The sequence below is a fragment of the Protobothrops mucrosquamatus genome, unplaced genomic scaffold (assembly GCF_001527695.2).
Source record: "Protobothrops mucrosquamatus isolate PMUCROS unplaced genomic scaffold, P.Mucros_1.0 scaffold181, whole genome shotgun sequence".
Taxonomy (NCBI): Eukaryota; Metazoa; Chordata; class Lepidosauria; order Squamata; family Viperidae; genus Protobothrops; species Protobothrops mucrosquamatus.
In genome coordinates this window covers 560,368-578,383 of record NW_015386540.1, presented here as the reverse complement: position 1 = coordinate 578,383, position 18,016 = coordinate 560,368, and the positions used below count along the sequence as shown (strand labels likewise).

The 18,016-nt window shown below is 40.2% G+C and overlaps 1 protein-coding gene across 18 annotated transcripts in view; it reads left to right on the top strand.

Moving 5' to 3' along the window:
• The window catches only part of NRXN1 (neurexin 1), an 846,948-nt gene that overhangs the window by 809,851 nt on the left and 19,081 nt on the right, over nt 1-18,016 (top strand). Inside the window, exon 20 of one of the 18 annotated variants that reach the window (XM_029283677.1) lies at nt 1,627-1,648. The exons of the other annotated variants lie outside the window; for them this stretch is intronic. Within the exon in view, the coding sequence (XP_029139510.1) occupies nt 1,627-1,648 (22 nt within the window). The remainder of the gene's footprint in view (nt 1-1,626; nt 1,649-18,016) is intronic. 18 annotated transcript variants of the gene reach the window in all.

Sequence of the window (18,016 nt, the reverse complement as noted above, 5' to 3'; positions counted from 1 at the left end):
ACACAGCCAAGCTCCCACCCAACCAGCTCCAACCCCACTGGCAGTTAAAAGGAAGAAACAGCTGCGATCACACACCACTCTTAGAAGCACGAAGCTGAAGACACCAGCCTGAAGATGACGAATGTGACTTCGTCGAAACGTCGCCAAGGTACTTTTAATTTTACGCGGGAGAAAACCCGAATAACTAAAGACCTACATATATATATATATATATATATCATCTTTCATAAGAATATCCAAATACTACATTCTGAAGTTAGAATTTCTAATTTGAGATTTTATGCAGTTAATTCAACATTGGATGTTTGTACAAAATAGTTAAATCTATTGAATCCACAGTTCATTATGAAAATCAGCTTGGAGCTGGCCGTTCAAACAATATAATGCTAAATCTGTTAAAAGCAGCTATGGAATATGGAATATGGTTCTAGATGCAACATGAGAAAGTTTGCATGATAAAAAGGATTTGTAACTTCACAGTTACTCTGTGATGATTTGGTTTCTTTGGTAGATCCTAGAAACAGTCCTTCTCCTTCTTTTTGTTTTTTTGTTTTTTTTTTAAAAAAAATCTCCAGGTGTGTTAAGGTTCATTTTCTACTACTTTGCTTTTATTACTTGCATATAGCTTAATGAAAGCCTAAGCAACAATGTGACAATAGACACCTCCTCAAGGTGCACCAGATTGTCTTTTAGTAAAATTACTTCTAAAAATAGAAATACATCACCTAAAACTGAAATGGTTAGGTAATATCAATATGCTGATGATACCCAGTTGCATATCTCTACCTTTGGCTGTACTGGATATGGTATAGGGGTCCTCACTTACTATCCAGGGATCATAAGGGATTGGAGAGGACAAAACCAGATTAGACTGAATCCCAACAATAACTTCCCACCTAATACATGGACTTTCCCTGCCCGGGAGCGCCACGCATGCGTGGTTCCGCCCCCTGCACCGGCCGAGGCGTAGCTGGCAAGCAGCAGAGATGGAGCAGGCCGACCACCAGCTGGCCCAGCCCAAGGGAGGTAAGGCACCCGCCGGAAAAGGGGGAAAAATGGCGGACAAAAAAATGGCGGACAAAAAAAATGGCGGACAGCCTTGCTTGGCGACCCCCGTGAAATGGTTGATCGACCCCAAATGGGGTCCCGACCCACAGGTTGAGAACCACTGGTCTAGAGCATCAGTTTTATTTATGAAAATGCCTCTGGACCAGCCAGTTATCCCACAGAAGCCTGCAGCCCACTACTTTCTTTGCATTGTAACCCACATGCCCCTTTTCCCCCAAGACAAAGATTAACTGGAGTGGTAGGAAGAACATTGCAGGGGGAATTCAACCATCCCAAATTTAATTCATCACTATTTTCATCTTCTGGCTCACTCTCCTAGCCATTGTTTCTCTACCTTGGCTGGCTAGGGAATTCTAGGAGTCGAAATCCACACCTCTTAAAGATTTCAAGCTTGAGAAATACTGCTGTAAGCAATTTTCATAAAACCTGCAATTTGCAGACTTTTGGATTAATGTGAAACTTTAAAAAGAAGGGTAGATCTTGTCCCTCACACTGTCTTTAGTGCAGTTTATCTACTGAAGGAGGAAGGAGTTAAACATTACTATATACTTCATCAAGATACAGTGGTGGGATTCAGCCAGTTCGCACTGGTTCGACAGAACCAATACCTAATTTTGTTGAGTTCGGCAAACCGGTTATGATAAATCTGAGTCTCCCACTCCTGGCCTTCCCGTCTCTGGTTTTTCCAAGTTTTTTTCAATCCGATGCTGAGGTTTTCTCTCTTGGCTCCTCCCTTCAGCCTTTGGGGTCTTGCTGCTCTCATGCTCCTCAGGGTGATGGAGGAGGTTCTCCAAAGCACCGAATGAAACTGACTCCCTGTTCCATGCCCAAGGGAAACCTCCTCCATCAATATGCAAGCGGAGGCAGAGAGGGGAGGTCTCCCTTGGACTTCTCCCACTTTCTACTTCTTCCTCCTCCTTTGAACAGTCCTTCACTCCCGTTGCTGCTTTTTCAGTCCGGATCTTGGTTTCTCTGGAGCCTGTGCAGAGAGTCTTTGGAAACGAAGCCCCGCAGCGATCGGATGGGGTGGGAACGATTCCCTTCACTTTGATGCATTCTGCATCAAGTAAACTTTAAAGAAAGTTAAACAGTATGGCAGCGAAAATCCAGCACAGGGGGGAAAAAACCCGTGTTGTTGTTGTTGTTTTGAGACGCCAGACTAGAATGCATTCACATGCCTCCAATCCCCTTGTTTGCTGCAAAGCCAGATTGGAGTCCTCGGACCGCTCCTTCCAGCCCATTTCGGAGCCGGTCCAATGGTTCCCACCCACCCAATCGCTGTGGGGCTTTGTTTCCAAAGACCCTCTGCACAGGCTCTGAACAAAACTCTAGGACTGAAAAAGCAGCAACGGGAGTGAAGGGCTGTTCAGAGGAAGAAGGAGAAAGTGGGAGAAGTCACTACCGAACAGGTGAGGCACGACAGGTGCCTGACTGTAAGGCCCTTTGGCACGGTAAGTGGTTGCGGGGTGCATGGGGCATCTCCCCCTCCCCCATCTGCCTCGTGGCAGAAGCCCCCCCGCCTCCCCCCTGCAGAGTAACCGGTTGTTATATGCAGTGAATGCTTCGTTTAATTGAAAGTGGTAAAAAACCTGCCCTTATCATTTTGCCATTTGTAAATCATAATTACATATTTGAGACTTTGCAGCTTTTAGATACACAGAGTGACTGAGCAAATGCTCAGTTCTCCTGTTTTTATGTTAGTGCTTTGGCACTTTAACATGTTTCCAGTATTAAATGGATGCATGAGGTAAGAGAGCATGTGGCAGAGGTTCAGTTATGAACATAAACTTATTAAAATGAATTTAACTTAAGAAACAGTCATTTGGAATGTAATCTTTACAAAATATTTGCTGAACTGTGGGATGTCTTTATTGTGGTGTTACTTTGTGTTTAGGGAACATAGAAGTAACCATTTTTCAATAAATTGGGGTATAGAGATAGCTTCCCTCCCAAAATAATATATGGTAACAAGGATATTGATGTTTGTGTAAATTGTACTATTAGAACAATAATAATGAAAACATTTTCTTATTCAGGAACAATTAATCATGTTTTCAAGGTAGATAAGGGCACTAATTTGGTCTTATTCTGTATTTTTAAAAATATGATTATTCTTACAGTGTACTGCTTTTCATATGTTTGGTTAATTATTCTTAATATGTTGTGGGTGTATTGACAATGATAAAGTAGATTGTCCACCGCCTAAATTTAGAAGGAGAACAGAACTTTCTGTAATCTGACTGAATACCTGTGGACAATTGTGTAAGAATTAGCTGCGTGGTAAAGTTTGTATATCAACACAGAGTTATGACTGAGATTTTTCCAGCACTTTGTCCACTTCCTTCTTTTTTCAATCACAAACAGTAGCCAAACTACTACCCTCTTTATATAGCCATGGTTTCCAGCATTTATCAGCTGATGAGCACATTTGATAGTTTGAGAATATTGCATAAACATTTCACCAAATGGCTATTGAAGAAATTACCTGTCTGTAAAATAGCTATCATGGGCAATATGATCAAGTATAGATTATCAGTTAATTACAATATTAACTATATTCCACCATTCCTATAAAGTATTCTTTTTCATTAAAAAATATGGAAACAATTGGAAGACAGAAATATTTTTAGAATGAAATTGATGCTGGAAGGTGACAGCATCTCCCACTTTTTAAAATTAAAAGCATATAAAATATTAAAAGGTGCATGAGAGAAGGATTATGAAGAAGATGTCTGCAGGCACATTGGCCCTCTAGGCATCACATTGGGAAGTTCAATTATAAACATATTATACATGATAGATACGATGAACTCATGAAAACACCATTGAAATAAATGGAGAATGTTCCCTAACTGTGCTCCTTATCAAGAGACTATCACAAGATAGATCTGTCATAGAATAGAATAGAGCTGGAAGGGACCTTGGAGATCTTCTAGTCCAGCCCCCTGCTCAAGCAGGAGAACCTATACCATATCAGACAAGTGACTGTCTAGCCTCTTTTTAAAAATCTCCAGTGATGGAGTGCCCATGATTTCTGGGGGCAAGCTAGTCCACTGGTTAATTGTCCTCACTGTCAGGAAGTTTCTCCTTAATTCCAGGTTTCTTCTCTCTTTGATTAGTTTCCAACCATTGTTTCTTTTCCTTCCCTCGGATGCTCTGGTCTTCCTTGTGGCAGCCCCTCAGATACTGAAATATTGCTATCATGTCTCCTCTGTTTCTTCTTTTCTTTAGACTAGCCATACTCAAGTCCTGCAGCTGTTCTTCATATGTTTTAGTCTCCAGGCCTTTGATCATCTTAGTTGCTCTTCTCTGAATTTTTTCCAAACTCTCAACATCTTTTTTGTGATATGGTGACCAAAATTGGCTGCAGTATTCCAGGTGTGGTCTTACTAGGGTTTTATAAACTGGTACTAATACCTTGATTCTATGCCTCTGGATTGTATTGGCTTTTTTTGGCTGCTGCTGCACACTGCTGGCTCATGGTTAAGTATCATCCACTAGGACTCCAAGGTCCCTCTCACAGTTATTGTTTTTAAATCAGGTCTTGCCCAATCTATACTTGTACCTTTGATTTTTCCAGCCTAAATGTAAAACTTTGCTTTTCTCCACATTGAAACTCATGGTTCTGATGGATTAGTTTGGTAATCTCAGAAGTTGTTATTCCATCCCACATACAGTTTTGGAGAGCACCAGTTTGTGTATTAATAAACCATTCTGCTCTACTCGCCTGCATACAATGAAATAGATTCTGGAAGGTTTAAAAGACACTTTTGCATAAATAAGTTGACTGCATTCCATGCAATTGCTTGAAGCATTGCCATCAAAGAAGATTTGAAAGGCATCACAAAAAATAATAACCTTTCAATAGTATGTACAAAGACATGCCATAGATGTTGTTAGTTGATGCACAATTTATTACAGGTAATTGCAAAATAAACTGTAGACAGCTGCAAAACTGATGATATTAAAATATTTTGTCATGGGTGAGAAGATCAAATTAGTAAGCAAATGCACATGATAATTTGCTTTGTACCTTGATAGATCTTCTTTCAATTTTCCCTACCCTCCATGGAGCTAAATATTAGAAAAGGTAAGAACGATTTATAAAGGGGAATTAGAATTTTGGGAGGTTTATATAAATTATGAAGCAAAAAAAACAACCTGAAATCTTATCTTGGTCCATTTTATCTATACAAGATGGAAAATATGGAGTCATAATGCTTTTTTATTTGAGGTGTATGTATCTGTAACAAGAAATAACATCTCTTAACATTTTTTTAAACAATTGAGCGTGATCATGATATAAAAGCTTCTGAGATCATTCTTCCAGAAGGAGACAGAATCATGTAACTCCGCCTACTATAAATGCAGTCCAAACAAATGGATGAGTAGGGGAACTACAAACAACAGCAATGAAATCCATTGAGGAATCCACAAAATCCAATAAAATTATGTATCTTTCTCCATATATTGCTAAACATTGTCTTCACCAGACTATGTCTGTCCTAAAGTTAAACTTGAAATCAGATTGGGTGGATCTCAGTGATTACAATAATCCAACAGTGCCTAATAATCCAACACATTCATTCCTGGCTTCATATCTCAATTCAGGGGAACACTGTAAACCATAGATACCTTATACAACAGCAAAATTTGGTTGATTCTCATATTAATGTAAGTGATATAAATTAATTCATAATTTCCAATTTAATATGGGAATTGGAATGCAATTAAACCTCCGTTTGTTACTTGTCAAATTGTTGAGATGAATCTTAAGCACTTATAAAAATGCATATATCAGGGAATTGTGCATGAATTTATCTCCATCAAAATGCTTGTAAATTTTTGTGTACACTTATGTAAAACCCATAACCTAATGCAGACATGTCAAACACAAGGCTTGCAGGCCAGATCTAGCCCACGAAGGGCCCATATTTGACCTCTGGGGCTGTCCCAGAAATGACAAGGGACCGGCCCCTGCTGCTCCAGTCCTGGCCCACCCCAACTTGGCTGGGCACCCCCCCCAGCGTACGCACAGGAAATGGCGAGCACTCGGGACCTGGTGGTGCGCAGCAGCAGCTCATTTGCCTCCTCCCTCCCAACCCCTCCCAGCCTCACCCCATCACGCCCGGCCATGCCCCACTTTGCTGGGCTTCTCCTCATCCGGCTCTGCTTTGCTGGGCCACACCTCACCATGCCCGGCCCCACTTTGCTGGGCCTCTCCTCTCCTCGCTTGGGCCACCCCAGGGCATGCCCAGCCTGTGGGATGAAAAGCGGGGAGATGGGAGCGTGCAGTGCCACCACACACTCCCATCTCCCCGCCTTTCGTCCCACAGGCTGGGCAGCGGGTGGGCTGGGCCCCTCTTTCGGTCCCCCTCCAGGGTGGCCATGCAAATGTAAAACTGGTCACATTCTGGATGGCTGACATGAAGTTTAGATTAGCACCACCCCCACCACTAGTGCCTCCATGGCCCGCTCACCTGCCCGGCCTCACAGACTGTGAGCACTTCTCTTTCCTCGCCCCCACATGGGAAAGCCACGGCCACCAGCAGTGAGGAGAAGCAAGATGACAAGATTAGATGCCAGGCAGTTTGCAGAAGGCCAGCAGGAAGGTGAGGCCATTTGAGGGATCGGGTTAGTTGTGTTGTGATTCCCAGAAAAGTGAGATCCCCGAAAGGAATATATGTAATTATCTGCAAAGGACTTCTGGGGAAATGGTTGGAGCTGCATACTGCATTGGGGAGGTGGTATGTAGGCAGGCAAGAGAGCAAACTTGCAGATTGGCTTCATGGTCTATTCTTTCCATCTCCCCTCCCTAAAATCTAGCTGATTATAGAACTCTTTGGATTGAATGGGAAGTTAAGAGGAATTGGCATGAGTTGAAATTTAATATAATTTAATCCAGTCTTACCCAAACTAATGTCTTTTGGGTGTCATGGACCATCCTGTGGCTATGCTGGCTAGAAATGGAATTATTATTTTCTATGCAGTATGCGTCTAGGAGGAAGTAGGTCTGTGGGATTTAGATGTATTTAAATATTTGTTTCTTTTACCTAATTTATTAAATCAACATCTAATTCTAAATTAAAAGTTTCTGACAAATCCAGAGTGGTTTACAAGAAGTGGGGAAGTGGGGCTAAGCTAGGCTGGGCTTTGGGGTCCTAGTGCCATGGGAGCTTGAGGGCCGGGCTGGGTGCTTGACCTCTGCTTCCCAGAGCTCCGGGCAGTCAATGCCACTGCATGGCCTGAGAGGGACAGTGAGGCTCCTCCAGTGGACCATGCCCCGGTGCTCGCTCTGGTCCCACCCCCCCTCCACCGGAGACCCTCAGATCCATCCCAGTCCTGCCCAGGCCCCCACAGGTGCCCCTGGTGTCAGTGATGTCAAGCTGACCATGCCTACCCAGTAGGCCAGCCCCCCCCCCCGCCTCCCGAGGGCAACCACAATGCTGATTGGCCCTCAGTGAAATTGAGTTTGACACCCCTGACCTAACTGGAGAATAAGACAATCCAAATGGAATGGGAAAAGGCAAAGCAATGACAAGAGAAAAATGCAGACTTGGAAGTAGGGTGACTTGTATTCTAATCCCAGCTCAAGTACAAAGATCTCCAAGTGATCGAAAGCTTCTTATCCTGTTTAGTGAGTTTAAAGTGAGGAAAATTCTCTGCAATAAGCCATGGTTCCCAAAGCTGTTCTTGTGGCCCCACAGAGCTTTTTCCAACTGTACTCATGAATATTTGTTTGGTTGTTTTCACTATTTATAGTCCTCCCAAACCCTTTCTTTAAAAAAGCATTTATTTAAAGAAGAAAGTAAAAAAAAAGATGAAAACAAAAAAAAACAAAATATTAGCAAGACATACACACACACATACATATATATTTTATATATTTTTGTAGTAAAGGATTACCATATTTCATTATAATTATCGATTTAAAATCTGTGTCTGTAAGTAACTGGTTTATAAGTTATATGTAATATTAAGTTCTCAACCTGCTGAATAATTGAGGTCATACATTTTTATCTCTTTAACAATAGGAAGGGCATGGATAATTCATTTTTATACTCCAGCTATCACTTTTCATGTCATAAGTATGTAATTCAAAAGAATATTGGCATCAAAAATAATGTACTCCATTTCTAACAGATTTTGGTCAGGAAACAATACACTGACATTCAGGCAGTCATCAAGAGTCAACACTGACTTGAAAACACACACACAAACACACACACACACGTATTCAGACTTGTAATAGAGTGGGAGCCTGCTAGAACAAGGCCCATTATGGGTTTGGTTTGCCTTGTAATTATAGGGAAAGGTAATTTTATTCAGTCCATCCTAATCCAATGTCCTTTTTGTGTTATATGTGACTAAACCCTGAAATTAAACCTGGAAATTTCTTTCATTTGGGAACATTGTTCTGTGCATAAGAATCCAAAGGCATTAGAGCAAAACACTGATAAGGGGTGAGGAGATAGCTCATTTATTTCTTACTTGTTACTATGTGTGAGAACAAAACAAAGTGACAAATTACACTCTTAAGCTTACTTTTTTTCATTATATAGTCAATTAAGAAATAATATTTAACTGTAAAAGGAAAATGATCCAAACTGAACTTGGTGAAGAAATGCTTCTGGGCAAAATAATTGTCTCTACAAAAGTCAAATGGAGCTGGATTTATTTAAGCAAAATCAAAAATTGGCTTTCTAGAGAGGAAACACATTCCTTTTTCATCAGAAAATATTACTTTAAAAATGGAATGGGGAGATGAAAGAATTATCTTAAAATATATCAAATGCAGTGATGTTGTTGTTGTTAATTGCGAAGTTGTGTCCGACCCATCGCGCCCCATGGACAACGTTCCTCCAGGTCTTCCTGTCCTCTACCATCTTCTGGAGCCCATTTAAGTTCACGCCTACTGCTTCAGTGACTCTATCCAGCCACCTCATTCTCTGTCGTTCCCTTTTTCTATTGCCCTTAATCTTTCCCAGCATTAGGCTCTTCTCCAGTGAGTCCTTCCTTCTCATTAGGTGGCCAAAATACTTGAGTTTCAACTTCAGGATCTGGCCTTCTAAAGAGCAGTCGGGGTTGATCTCTTCTAGGACTGACTGGTTTGAAAGCCTTGCAGTCCAAGGGACTCGCAGGAGTCTTCTCCAGCACCATAGTTCAAAGGCCTCAATTCTTTGTCACTCAGCCTTTCTTATGGTCCAACTTTCACATCCATACATTGCAACTGGGAAAACCATGGCCTTGACTATACGCACTTTTGTTGGTAGGGTGATGTCTCTGCTTTTTAGTATGCTGTCTAGATTTGCCATAGCTTTCCTCCCCAGGAGCAAGCATCTTTTAATTTCTTGGCTGCAGTCCCCATCTGAGGTGATCTTGGAGCCCAGGAAAATAAAATCTGTTACTACCTCCATTTCTTCCCCATCTATTTGCCAGGAATTGAGAGGACTGGATGCCATGATTTTGTTTTTCTTAATGTTGAGTTTCAAGCCAACTTTTGCACTGTCCTTCTTCACCCGCATCAAGAGGCTCTTTAGTTCCTCTTCACTTTCTGCCATTAGAGTGGTATCATCTGCATATCTTAAGTTGTTGATATTTCTCCCAGCAATCTTAATTCCAACTTTTGATTCATCTAGCCCTGCCTTTCTCATGATGTACTCTGCATATAAGTTAAATAGGCAGGGCGACAGTATACAGCCTTGCCGGACTCCTTTCCCAATTTTGAACCAATCAGTGGTTCCGTGTCCAGTTCTCACTGTTGCTTCTTGACACACATACAGGTTTCTCAAGAGACAAATAAGGTCATCTGGTACTCCCATCTCTTTAAGAACTTGCCACAATTTGTTGTGATCCATACAATCAAAGGCTTTAGCATAGTCAATGAAGCAGAAGTAGATGTTTTTCTGGAACTCCCTAGCTTTCTCCATGATCCAGCATATGTTGGCAATTTGATCTCTAGTTCCTCTGCCTCTTCGAAATCCTGCCTGTACTTCTGGTAGTTCTCGATCCACATACTGCTGGAGTCTAGCTTGTAGGATTTTAAGCATAACTTTATTAGCAAGTGAAATGAGTGCAATGAGTGCGATAGTTTGAACATTCTTTGGCATTGCCTTTCTTTGGAATTGGAATGTAAACTGACCTTTTCTAATCCTGTGGCCACTGTTGAGTTTTCCAAATTTGAGTGTAGCACTTTTACTGCATTGTCTTTTAAGATTTTGAATAGCTCAGCTGGAATACTGTCACCTCCACTAGCTTTGTTGTTGCTCAGATTTCCTAAGGTCCATTTCACTTCACATTCTAGGATGTCTGGCTCGAGGTCATTGACCACCCCATCGTGGTTATCTGGGGCGTTAAGCTCGTTCTTGTATAGTTCTTCTGTGTAGTTTTGCCACCTCTTCTTAATCTCTTCTGCCTGTGTTAGGTCCCTGACATTTTGATCCTTTATCATGCCCATATTTGCATGAAACGTTCTCTTCATATCTCCAATTTTCTTGAAGAGATCTCTGGTCCTCCCTATTCTGTTGTTTTTTTTCTATTTCTTTGCATTTTCATTTAAAAAGATATTCTTATCTCTTCTAGCTATTCTCTGGAATTCTGCATTCAATTGGGTGTATCTTTCTCTTTCTCCTTTGCCTTTTGCTTCCCTTCTTTCCTCAGCTATTTGCAAAGCTTCCTCAGACAGCCATTTTGCTTTCTTGCACTTCTTTTTCTTTGGGATGGTTTTAGTTGCTACTCTTTGTACAATGTTGCGAACCTCCGTCCATAGTTCTTCAGGCACTCTGTCTATCAGATCTAATTCCTTAAATCTATTTGTCACCTCTACTGTATATACATCAGGAATATGATTTAGTTCATACCTGAGTGGCCTAGTGTTTTTCCCTACTTTCTTCAATTTAAGCCTAAATTTTGCACCGAGAAGCTCATGATCTGAGCCACAGTCAGCTCCTGGTCTTATTTTTACTGACTGTATAGAGCTTCTCCATCTTTGGCTGCAGAGCACATAGTCAATCTGATTTCTGTGTTGACTGCCTGGTGATGTCCATGTGTAGACATCTCTTGGGTTGTTGGAAAAGAGTGTTTGTTATGACCAATGTTTTTTTTCTAAAAAAAAAAAAGGTGCCGGAACTCACACACATCATACAACCTGCCTTGCCTACCCTACAAGGTTCCATCCAAAAAAGGTGCCGGAACTCCGTTCTGGGCGTTCTATGAGGAAAAAAAGCCCTGGTTATGACCATGGTATTCTCTTGACAAAATTCTATCAGCCTGTGCCCTGCTTCATTTTGTACTCCAAGGCCAAACTTGCCTGTTATTCCGGTTATCTTTTGGCTTCCTACTTTAGCATTCCAATTCCCCATGATGATAAGGACATCATTTTTTGGTGTTAATTCTATAAGGTGCTGTAGGGCTTCATAGAACCGGTCAATTTCATCCTCTTTAGCACCAGTGGTTGGGGCATAGATTTGGACTACTGTATATTGAATGATTTGCCTTGGATTCGAACTGAGACCGTTCTGTCATTTTGGGGATTGTATCCCAGTATTGCTTTTCCTATTCTTTTATTGACTATGAAGGCTACTCCATTTCTTCTGAGGGATTCTTGCTTGCAGTAGTATACCTGATGGTCATCTGAGTTAAATTCACCCATTCCTGTCCATTTTAGTTCGCTGATTCCTAAGATGTCANTTTGCTTTTCAGACCAGATGGATGTGGGAGGAAAGAAACATACTTTGTCTTGATGTTCTTTTTCTGTTTCTAAGGAAATAGCATTTTATCTAGAAATCCTTCCAAGTAGAATTATTTCTCTGTTCGTTTACAATTTAGTGAATCAAACATGCGAAGAACTCTGTTTTGCTTTGCAGTCCAGATAACGGTGGCTTTGGTTGTGCAGGCAGTTCCCATTTTTAGTTTTTTTTAATTGTCTAAAGTCTTTGTAGTTAAATCAGGTCTCATTTTTGAGTTCTTGAACCATGTAATAAACTTGATTGAAATTTCAACTACTCTAAATGTTGCTCAATTTCGCAATCTTGTTAAAATTTCATCCATTTTTAAAATCCTTTTTAAATGTCCACAAATAGCTATCAGGAGTGTTGTGAGCCTCTGTGGGTGCAGTGTTTCTGATCAATGCAACAGTGTTAACCTTTTTATTCAATTTGCACACCATGTAGATTGCAATGAATCTAAAATGGAAGTCAGTTTTGTGGAACAAAGAGAGATAACCTGAGCCAAGATAAACTAAACTTGTTATATCACTAAATCAGATTACTCAAAGGATGCTATGTTATATTACACCATCCAGAATTCCTACTTCACATAGGAAATGGCCATGGTGGTGGAGTATTCTAGGAATGTTACTCCCAGTGCATTTGGAGTGTATTAGATAGAAGAAAACTGCATTAAACCATAACTAACAGCGAAGTAGCCCATTGCCTCTTCAGATGTACAATCCTCACTAATCCCGTTTGGATTTAAATTTCTTTTCTCTTAAATTCAAAACATTAATCACTGTAATGCTTATGCTTTAAATAATTCTGAGATTCAGAGGCAATCCTTGGGAAAAATGAACAAACATCCAGGTTTCTAAAGGTAGTTTCTAACATTAAAAGCTACTTCAGAAATTAATCAGCTATATATAGTTTGTTTCCACTGTTCCTGGACAAATGGTACCAAGGTGGATAGCCTATGTCCTCACAGTCCTCACATTTTCATACACACCCTCCTCCCCCCAAAAAAGCAACCTGAGATCATGTCACCAAATTTTAAAGTAGGATATCAGTGAAACAATGTTTGGCTTAACATTGAAAATAAGGGTCTAAATGTTTTTTGTTTTTTGTCATGAAAAGAGCCATGACCAGGAAAGAGCAGTAAAATCTGTAGTTTGGTGTAAAAATGTTGTAGAGTCTATGACTGGAGAAGCCAGTGGCTATGTGGGAGAAGTCTCAGGCAATAGACTCTCCAAACAAAAAACACTCCCCTCCCCCCTTATGAAAAGATCATTATATAAAGAAAAAATATTTCTTTCAGGTGAATGTAGTGATTCTGGGGAAAGAATGTGAGCACAACCAGAGCAGCTTTTAGGTGAATTATTCAGAAGAGAAAATCAGCAGATACTTTTTAAAGCATTCCTTGGTTTGCTTTAAACACCTTAAACATAAACAAATTGTTCACTACAACCACTTTTATTTTGTACTAGCTATACCCGGCCACGCGTTGCTGTGGCTCAGTCTGGTTAAATGGAAAAAAAAGAAAAGAGAAAGCGCACGTTTGTGTCACAGGTGTGACATCTATATAATAGTAGGTACATAAAAACACGTGCGTATTCGAATGCAACATTGTGTCAAAATTTCAAAGCAATCGGTGAAGAACTTTCGGAGATTTAAGATTTTGAACAAACGAACATTTACATTTTTATTTATATAAGATTATATATATATTGTTTTGTTTACTGTTATGTGGTGGGGTTTTTTTTCTTTTTACTTACTGTTTGCTTTTTATGCTGAACACTGTTCAGAGTCACATTGGATAGCCTTATGAATCTTACAAGCAAGCAAGTTAAATATTATAGTCCCCATAACTCCCAAAACCCCAAGAGTGAAATTCAAAGCAGGACATTTGGAAGGTTAAATAAAACAATTCTAGTGAGATTACAGTGACTTGAATTTTGGATCATGCAAAATATGGAGGTTGACTTACAACCACAATTGAGCCCCAAATTTATTTTGCTAAGCAAAAGAGTTCAGTGAGTTGTACCCCACTTTATGACTTTTTTTTGCTACAGTGTTAAGTGAATCACTGCCCTTATTAAATAAATTATGCAGTTGTTAAGTAAATCTGGCTCCCCCCATTGACTTTGTTTGTCACAAACCAGCAGGTAAGATTACAAATGGTGATCACATGACAGTGCAACTATCATAAGTACATGGCAGCTGCCAAACACTCAAATTTTGATCATACAACCATGGAGATGCTGCCACGGTCATAAGTGTGAAAAACAGTCATAAATCACTATTTCAGTTGTATTGTAACTTTGAATGGTCACAAATAAATGGTTGTAAGTCAAGGACTACTTGTATGTAAGTTTCCATGGGTAGGGAATACTGATAAAGTTAATGTTCTCTCTCTCTCTTTTTTTTTTCAATGGCCCAAATGATCACTAGCAGAAAGAAGGCATGAAGAGCCAATCTTATGGGCAGGAGACTATACAATGCAAAAAAAAAGTAATTTATTATAATTTATTTATTTATTATTTATTTATTATTTAAATTTCTACCCCGCCCTTCTCCCAGCGGACTCAGGGCGGCTTACAGTCATTTAAAACAGATACATAATACAATAAATACTAAATTTAAAATGTAATTAAAACGAAATATTAATTGGCCTTTTTTTAAAAAAATTGTTTTAAAAACCAAATTAAAATATCCCTTAGGCCAGACCTGCTAGCTTAAATAGCCATGTCTTGAGGGCGCGGCGGAAGGAGGGGAGATCCGGAATCACCCGGATCTCTGGGGGTAGCTCGTTCCATAGGGTGGGGGCTCCAACCGAGAAGGCCCTCCCCCTGGGGGTCGCCAGCCGGCACTGTCTGGCTGACGGCACCCTGAGGAGACCCTCTCTGTGGCAGCGTATCGGCCGATGAGAGGTAATCTGCGGCAGAAGGCGGTCTCGGAGATAACCAGGTCCGATGCCATGGAGCGCTTTAAAGATGATAATCAACACCTTGAAGCGCACCCGGAAAGCCACCGGCAGCCAGTGCAGCTCGCGCAACAGCGGCGTTACATGGGAGCGACGAGTCACTCCCATCACCGCCCGCGCGGCTGCNTTTGCTTTTCAGACCAGATGGATGTGGGAGGAAAGAAACATACTTTGTCTTGATGTTCTTTTTCTGTTTCTAAGGAAATAGCATTTTATCTAGAAATCCTTCCAAGTAGAATTATTTCTCTGTTCGTTTACAATTTAGTGAATCAAACATGCGAAGAACTCTGTTTTGCTTTGCAGTCCAGATAACGGTGGCTTTGGTTCTGCAGGCAGTTCCCATTTTTAGTTTTTTTTAATTGTCTAAAGTCTTTGTAGTTAAATCAGGTCTCATTTTTGAGTTCTTGAACCATGTAATAAACTTGATTGAAATTTCAACTACTCTAAATGTTGCTCAATTTCACAATCTTGTTAAAATTTCATCCATTTTTAAAATCCTTTTTAAATGTCCACAGATAGCTATCAGGAGTGTTGTGAGCCTCTGTGGGTGCAGTGTTTCTGATCAATGCAACAGTGTTAATCTGTTTATTCAATTTGCACACCATGTAGATTGCAATGAATTAAAATGGAAGTCAGTTTTGTGGAACAAAGAGAGATAACCTGAGCCAAGATAAACTAAACTTGTTATATCACTAAATCAGATTACTCAAAGGATGCTATGTTATATTACACCATCCAGAATTCCTACTTCACATAGGAAATGGCCATGGTGGTCGAGTATTCTAGGAATGTTACTCCCAGTGCATTTGGAGTGTATTAGATAGAAGAAAACTGCATTAAACCATAACTAACAGCGAAGTAGCCCATTGCCTCTTCAGATGTACAATCCTCACTAATCCCGTTTGGATTTAAATTTCTTTTCTCTTAAATTCAAAACATTAATCACTGTAATGCATATGCTTTAAATAATTCTGAGATTCAGAGGCAATCCTTGGGAAAAATGAACAAACATCCAGGTTTCTAAAGGTAGTTTCTAACATTAAAAGCTACTTCAGAAATTAATCAGCTATATATAGTTTGTTTCCACTGCTCCTGGACAAATGGTACCAAGGTGGATAGCCTATGTCCTCACAGTCCTCACATTTTCATACACACCCTCCTCCCCCCCAAAAAAGCAACCTGAGATCATGTCACCAAATTTTAAAGTAGGATATCAGTGAAACAATGTTTGGCTTAACATTGAAAATAAGGGTCTAAATGTTTTTTGTTTTTTGTCATGAAAAGAGCCATGACCAGGAAAGAGCAGTAAAATCTGTGGTGTAAAAATGTTGCAGAGTCTATGACTGAAGAAGCCAGTGGCTATGTGGGAGAAGTCTCAGGCAATAGACTCTCCAAACAAAAAACACTCCCCTCCCCCCTTATGAAAAGATCATCATATAAAGAAAAAATATTTCTTTCAGGTGAATGTAGTGATTCTGGGGAAAGAATGCGAGCACAACCAGAGCGGCTTTTAGGTGAATTATTCAGAAGAGAAAATCAGCAGATACTTTTTAAAGCATTACTTGGTTTGCTTTAAACACCTTAAACATAAACAAATTGTTCACTACAACCACTTTTATTTTGTACTAGCTATACCCGGCCACGCGTTGCTGTGGCTCAGTCTGGTTAAATGGAAAAAAAAGAAAAGAGAAAGCGCACGTTTGTGTCACAGGTGTGACATCTATATAATAGTAGGTATATAAAAACACGCGCGTATTCGAATGCAACATTGTGTCAAAATTTCAAAGCAATCGGTGAAGAACTTTTGGAGATTTAAGATTTTGAACAAACGAACATTTACATTTTTATTTATATAAGATTATATATATATTGTTTTGTTTACTGTTATGTGGTGGGGTTTTTTTTCTTTTTACTTACTGTTTGCTTTTTATGCTGAACACTGTTCAGAGTCACATTGGATAGCCTTATGAATCTTACAAGCAAGCAAGTTAAATATTATAGTCCCCATAACTCCCAAAACCCCAAGAGTGAAATTCAAAGCAGGACATTTGGAAGGTTAAATAAAACAACTCTAGTGAGATTACAGTGACTTGAATTTTGGATCATGCAAAATATGGAGGTTGACTTACAACCACAATTGAGCCCCAAATTTATTTTGCTAAGCAAAAGAGTTCAGTGAGTTGTACCCCACTTTATGACTTTTTTTTGCTACAGTGTTAAGTGAATCACTGCCCTTATTAAATAAATTATGCAGTTGTTAAGTAAATCTGGCTCCCCCCATTGACTTTGTCACAAACCAGCAGGTAAGATTACAAATGGTGATCACATGACAGTGCAACTATCATAAGTACATGGCAGCTGCCAAACACTCAAATTTTGATCATACAACCATGGAGATGCTGCCACGGTCATAAGTGTGAAAAACAGTCATAAATCACTATTTCAGTTGTATTGTAACTTCGAATGGTCACAAATAAATGGTTGTAAGTCAAGGACTACTTGTATGTAAGTTTCCATGGGTAGGGAATACTGATAAAGTTAATGTTCTCTCTCTCTCTTTTTTTTTTCAATGGCCCAAATGATCACTAGCAGAAAGAAGGCATGAAGAGCCAATCTTATGGGCAGGAGACTATACAATGCAAAAAAAAAGTAATTTATTATAATTTATTTATTTATTATTTATTTATTATTTAAATTTCTACCCCGCCCTTCTCCCAGCAGACTCAGGGCGGCTTACAGTCATTTAAAACAGATACATAATACAATAAATACTAAATTTAAAATGTAATTAAAATGAAATATTAATTGGCCTTTTCTTTTTAAAATTGTTTTAAAAACCAAATTAAAATATCCCTTAGGCCAGACCTGCTAGCTTAAATAGCCATGTCTTGAGGGCGCGGCGGAAGGAGGGGAGATCCGGAATCACCCGGATCTCTGGGGGTAGCTCGTTCCATAGGGTGGGGGCTCCAACCGAGAAGGCCCTCCCCCTGGGGGTCGCCAGCCGGCACTGTCTGGCTGACGGCACCCTGAGGAGACCCTCTCTGTGGGAGCGTATCAGCCGATGAGAGGTAATCTGCGGCAGAAGGCGGTCTCGGAGATAACCAGGTCCGATGCCATGGAGCGCTTTAAAGATGATAATCAACACCTTGAAGCGCACCCGGAAAGCCACCGGCAGCCAGTGCAGCTCGCGCAACAGCGGCGTTACATGGGAGCGACGAGTCACTCCCATCACCGCCCGCGCGGCTGCATTCTGGAC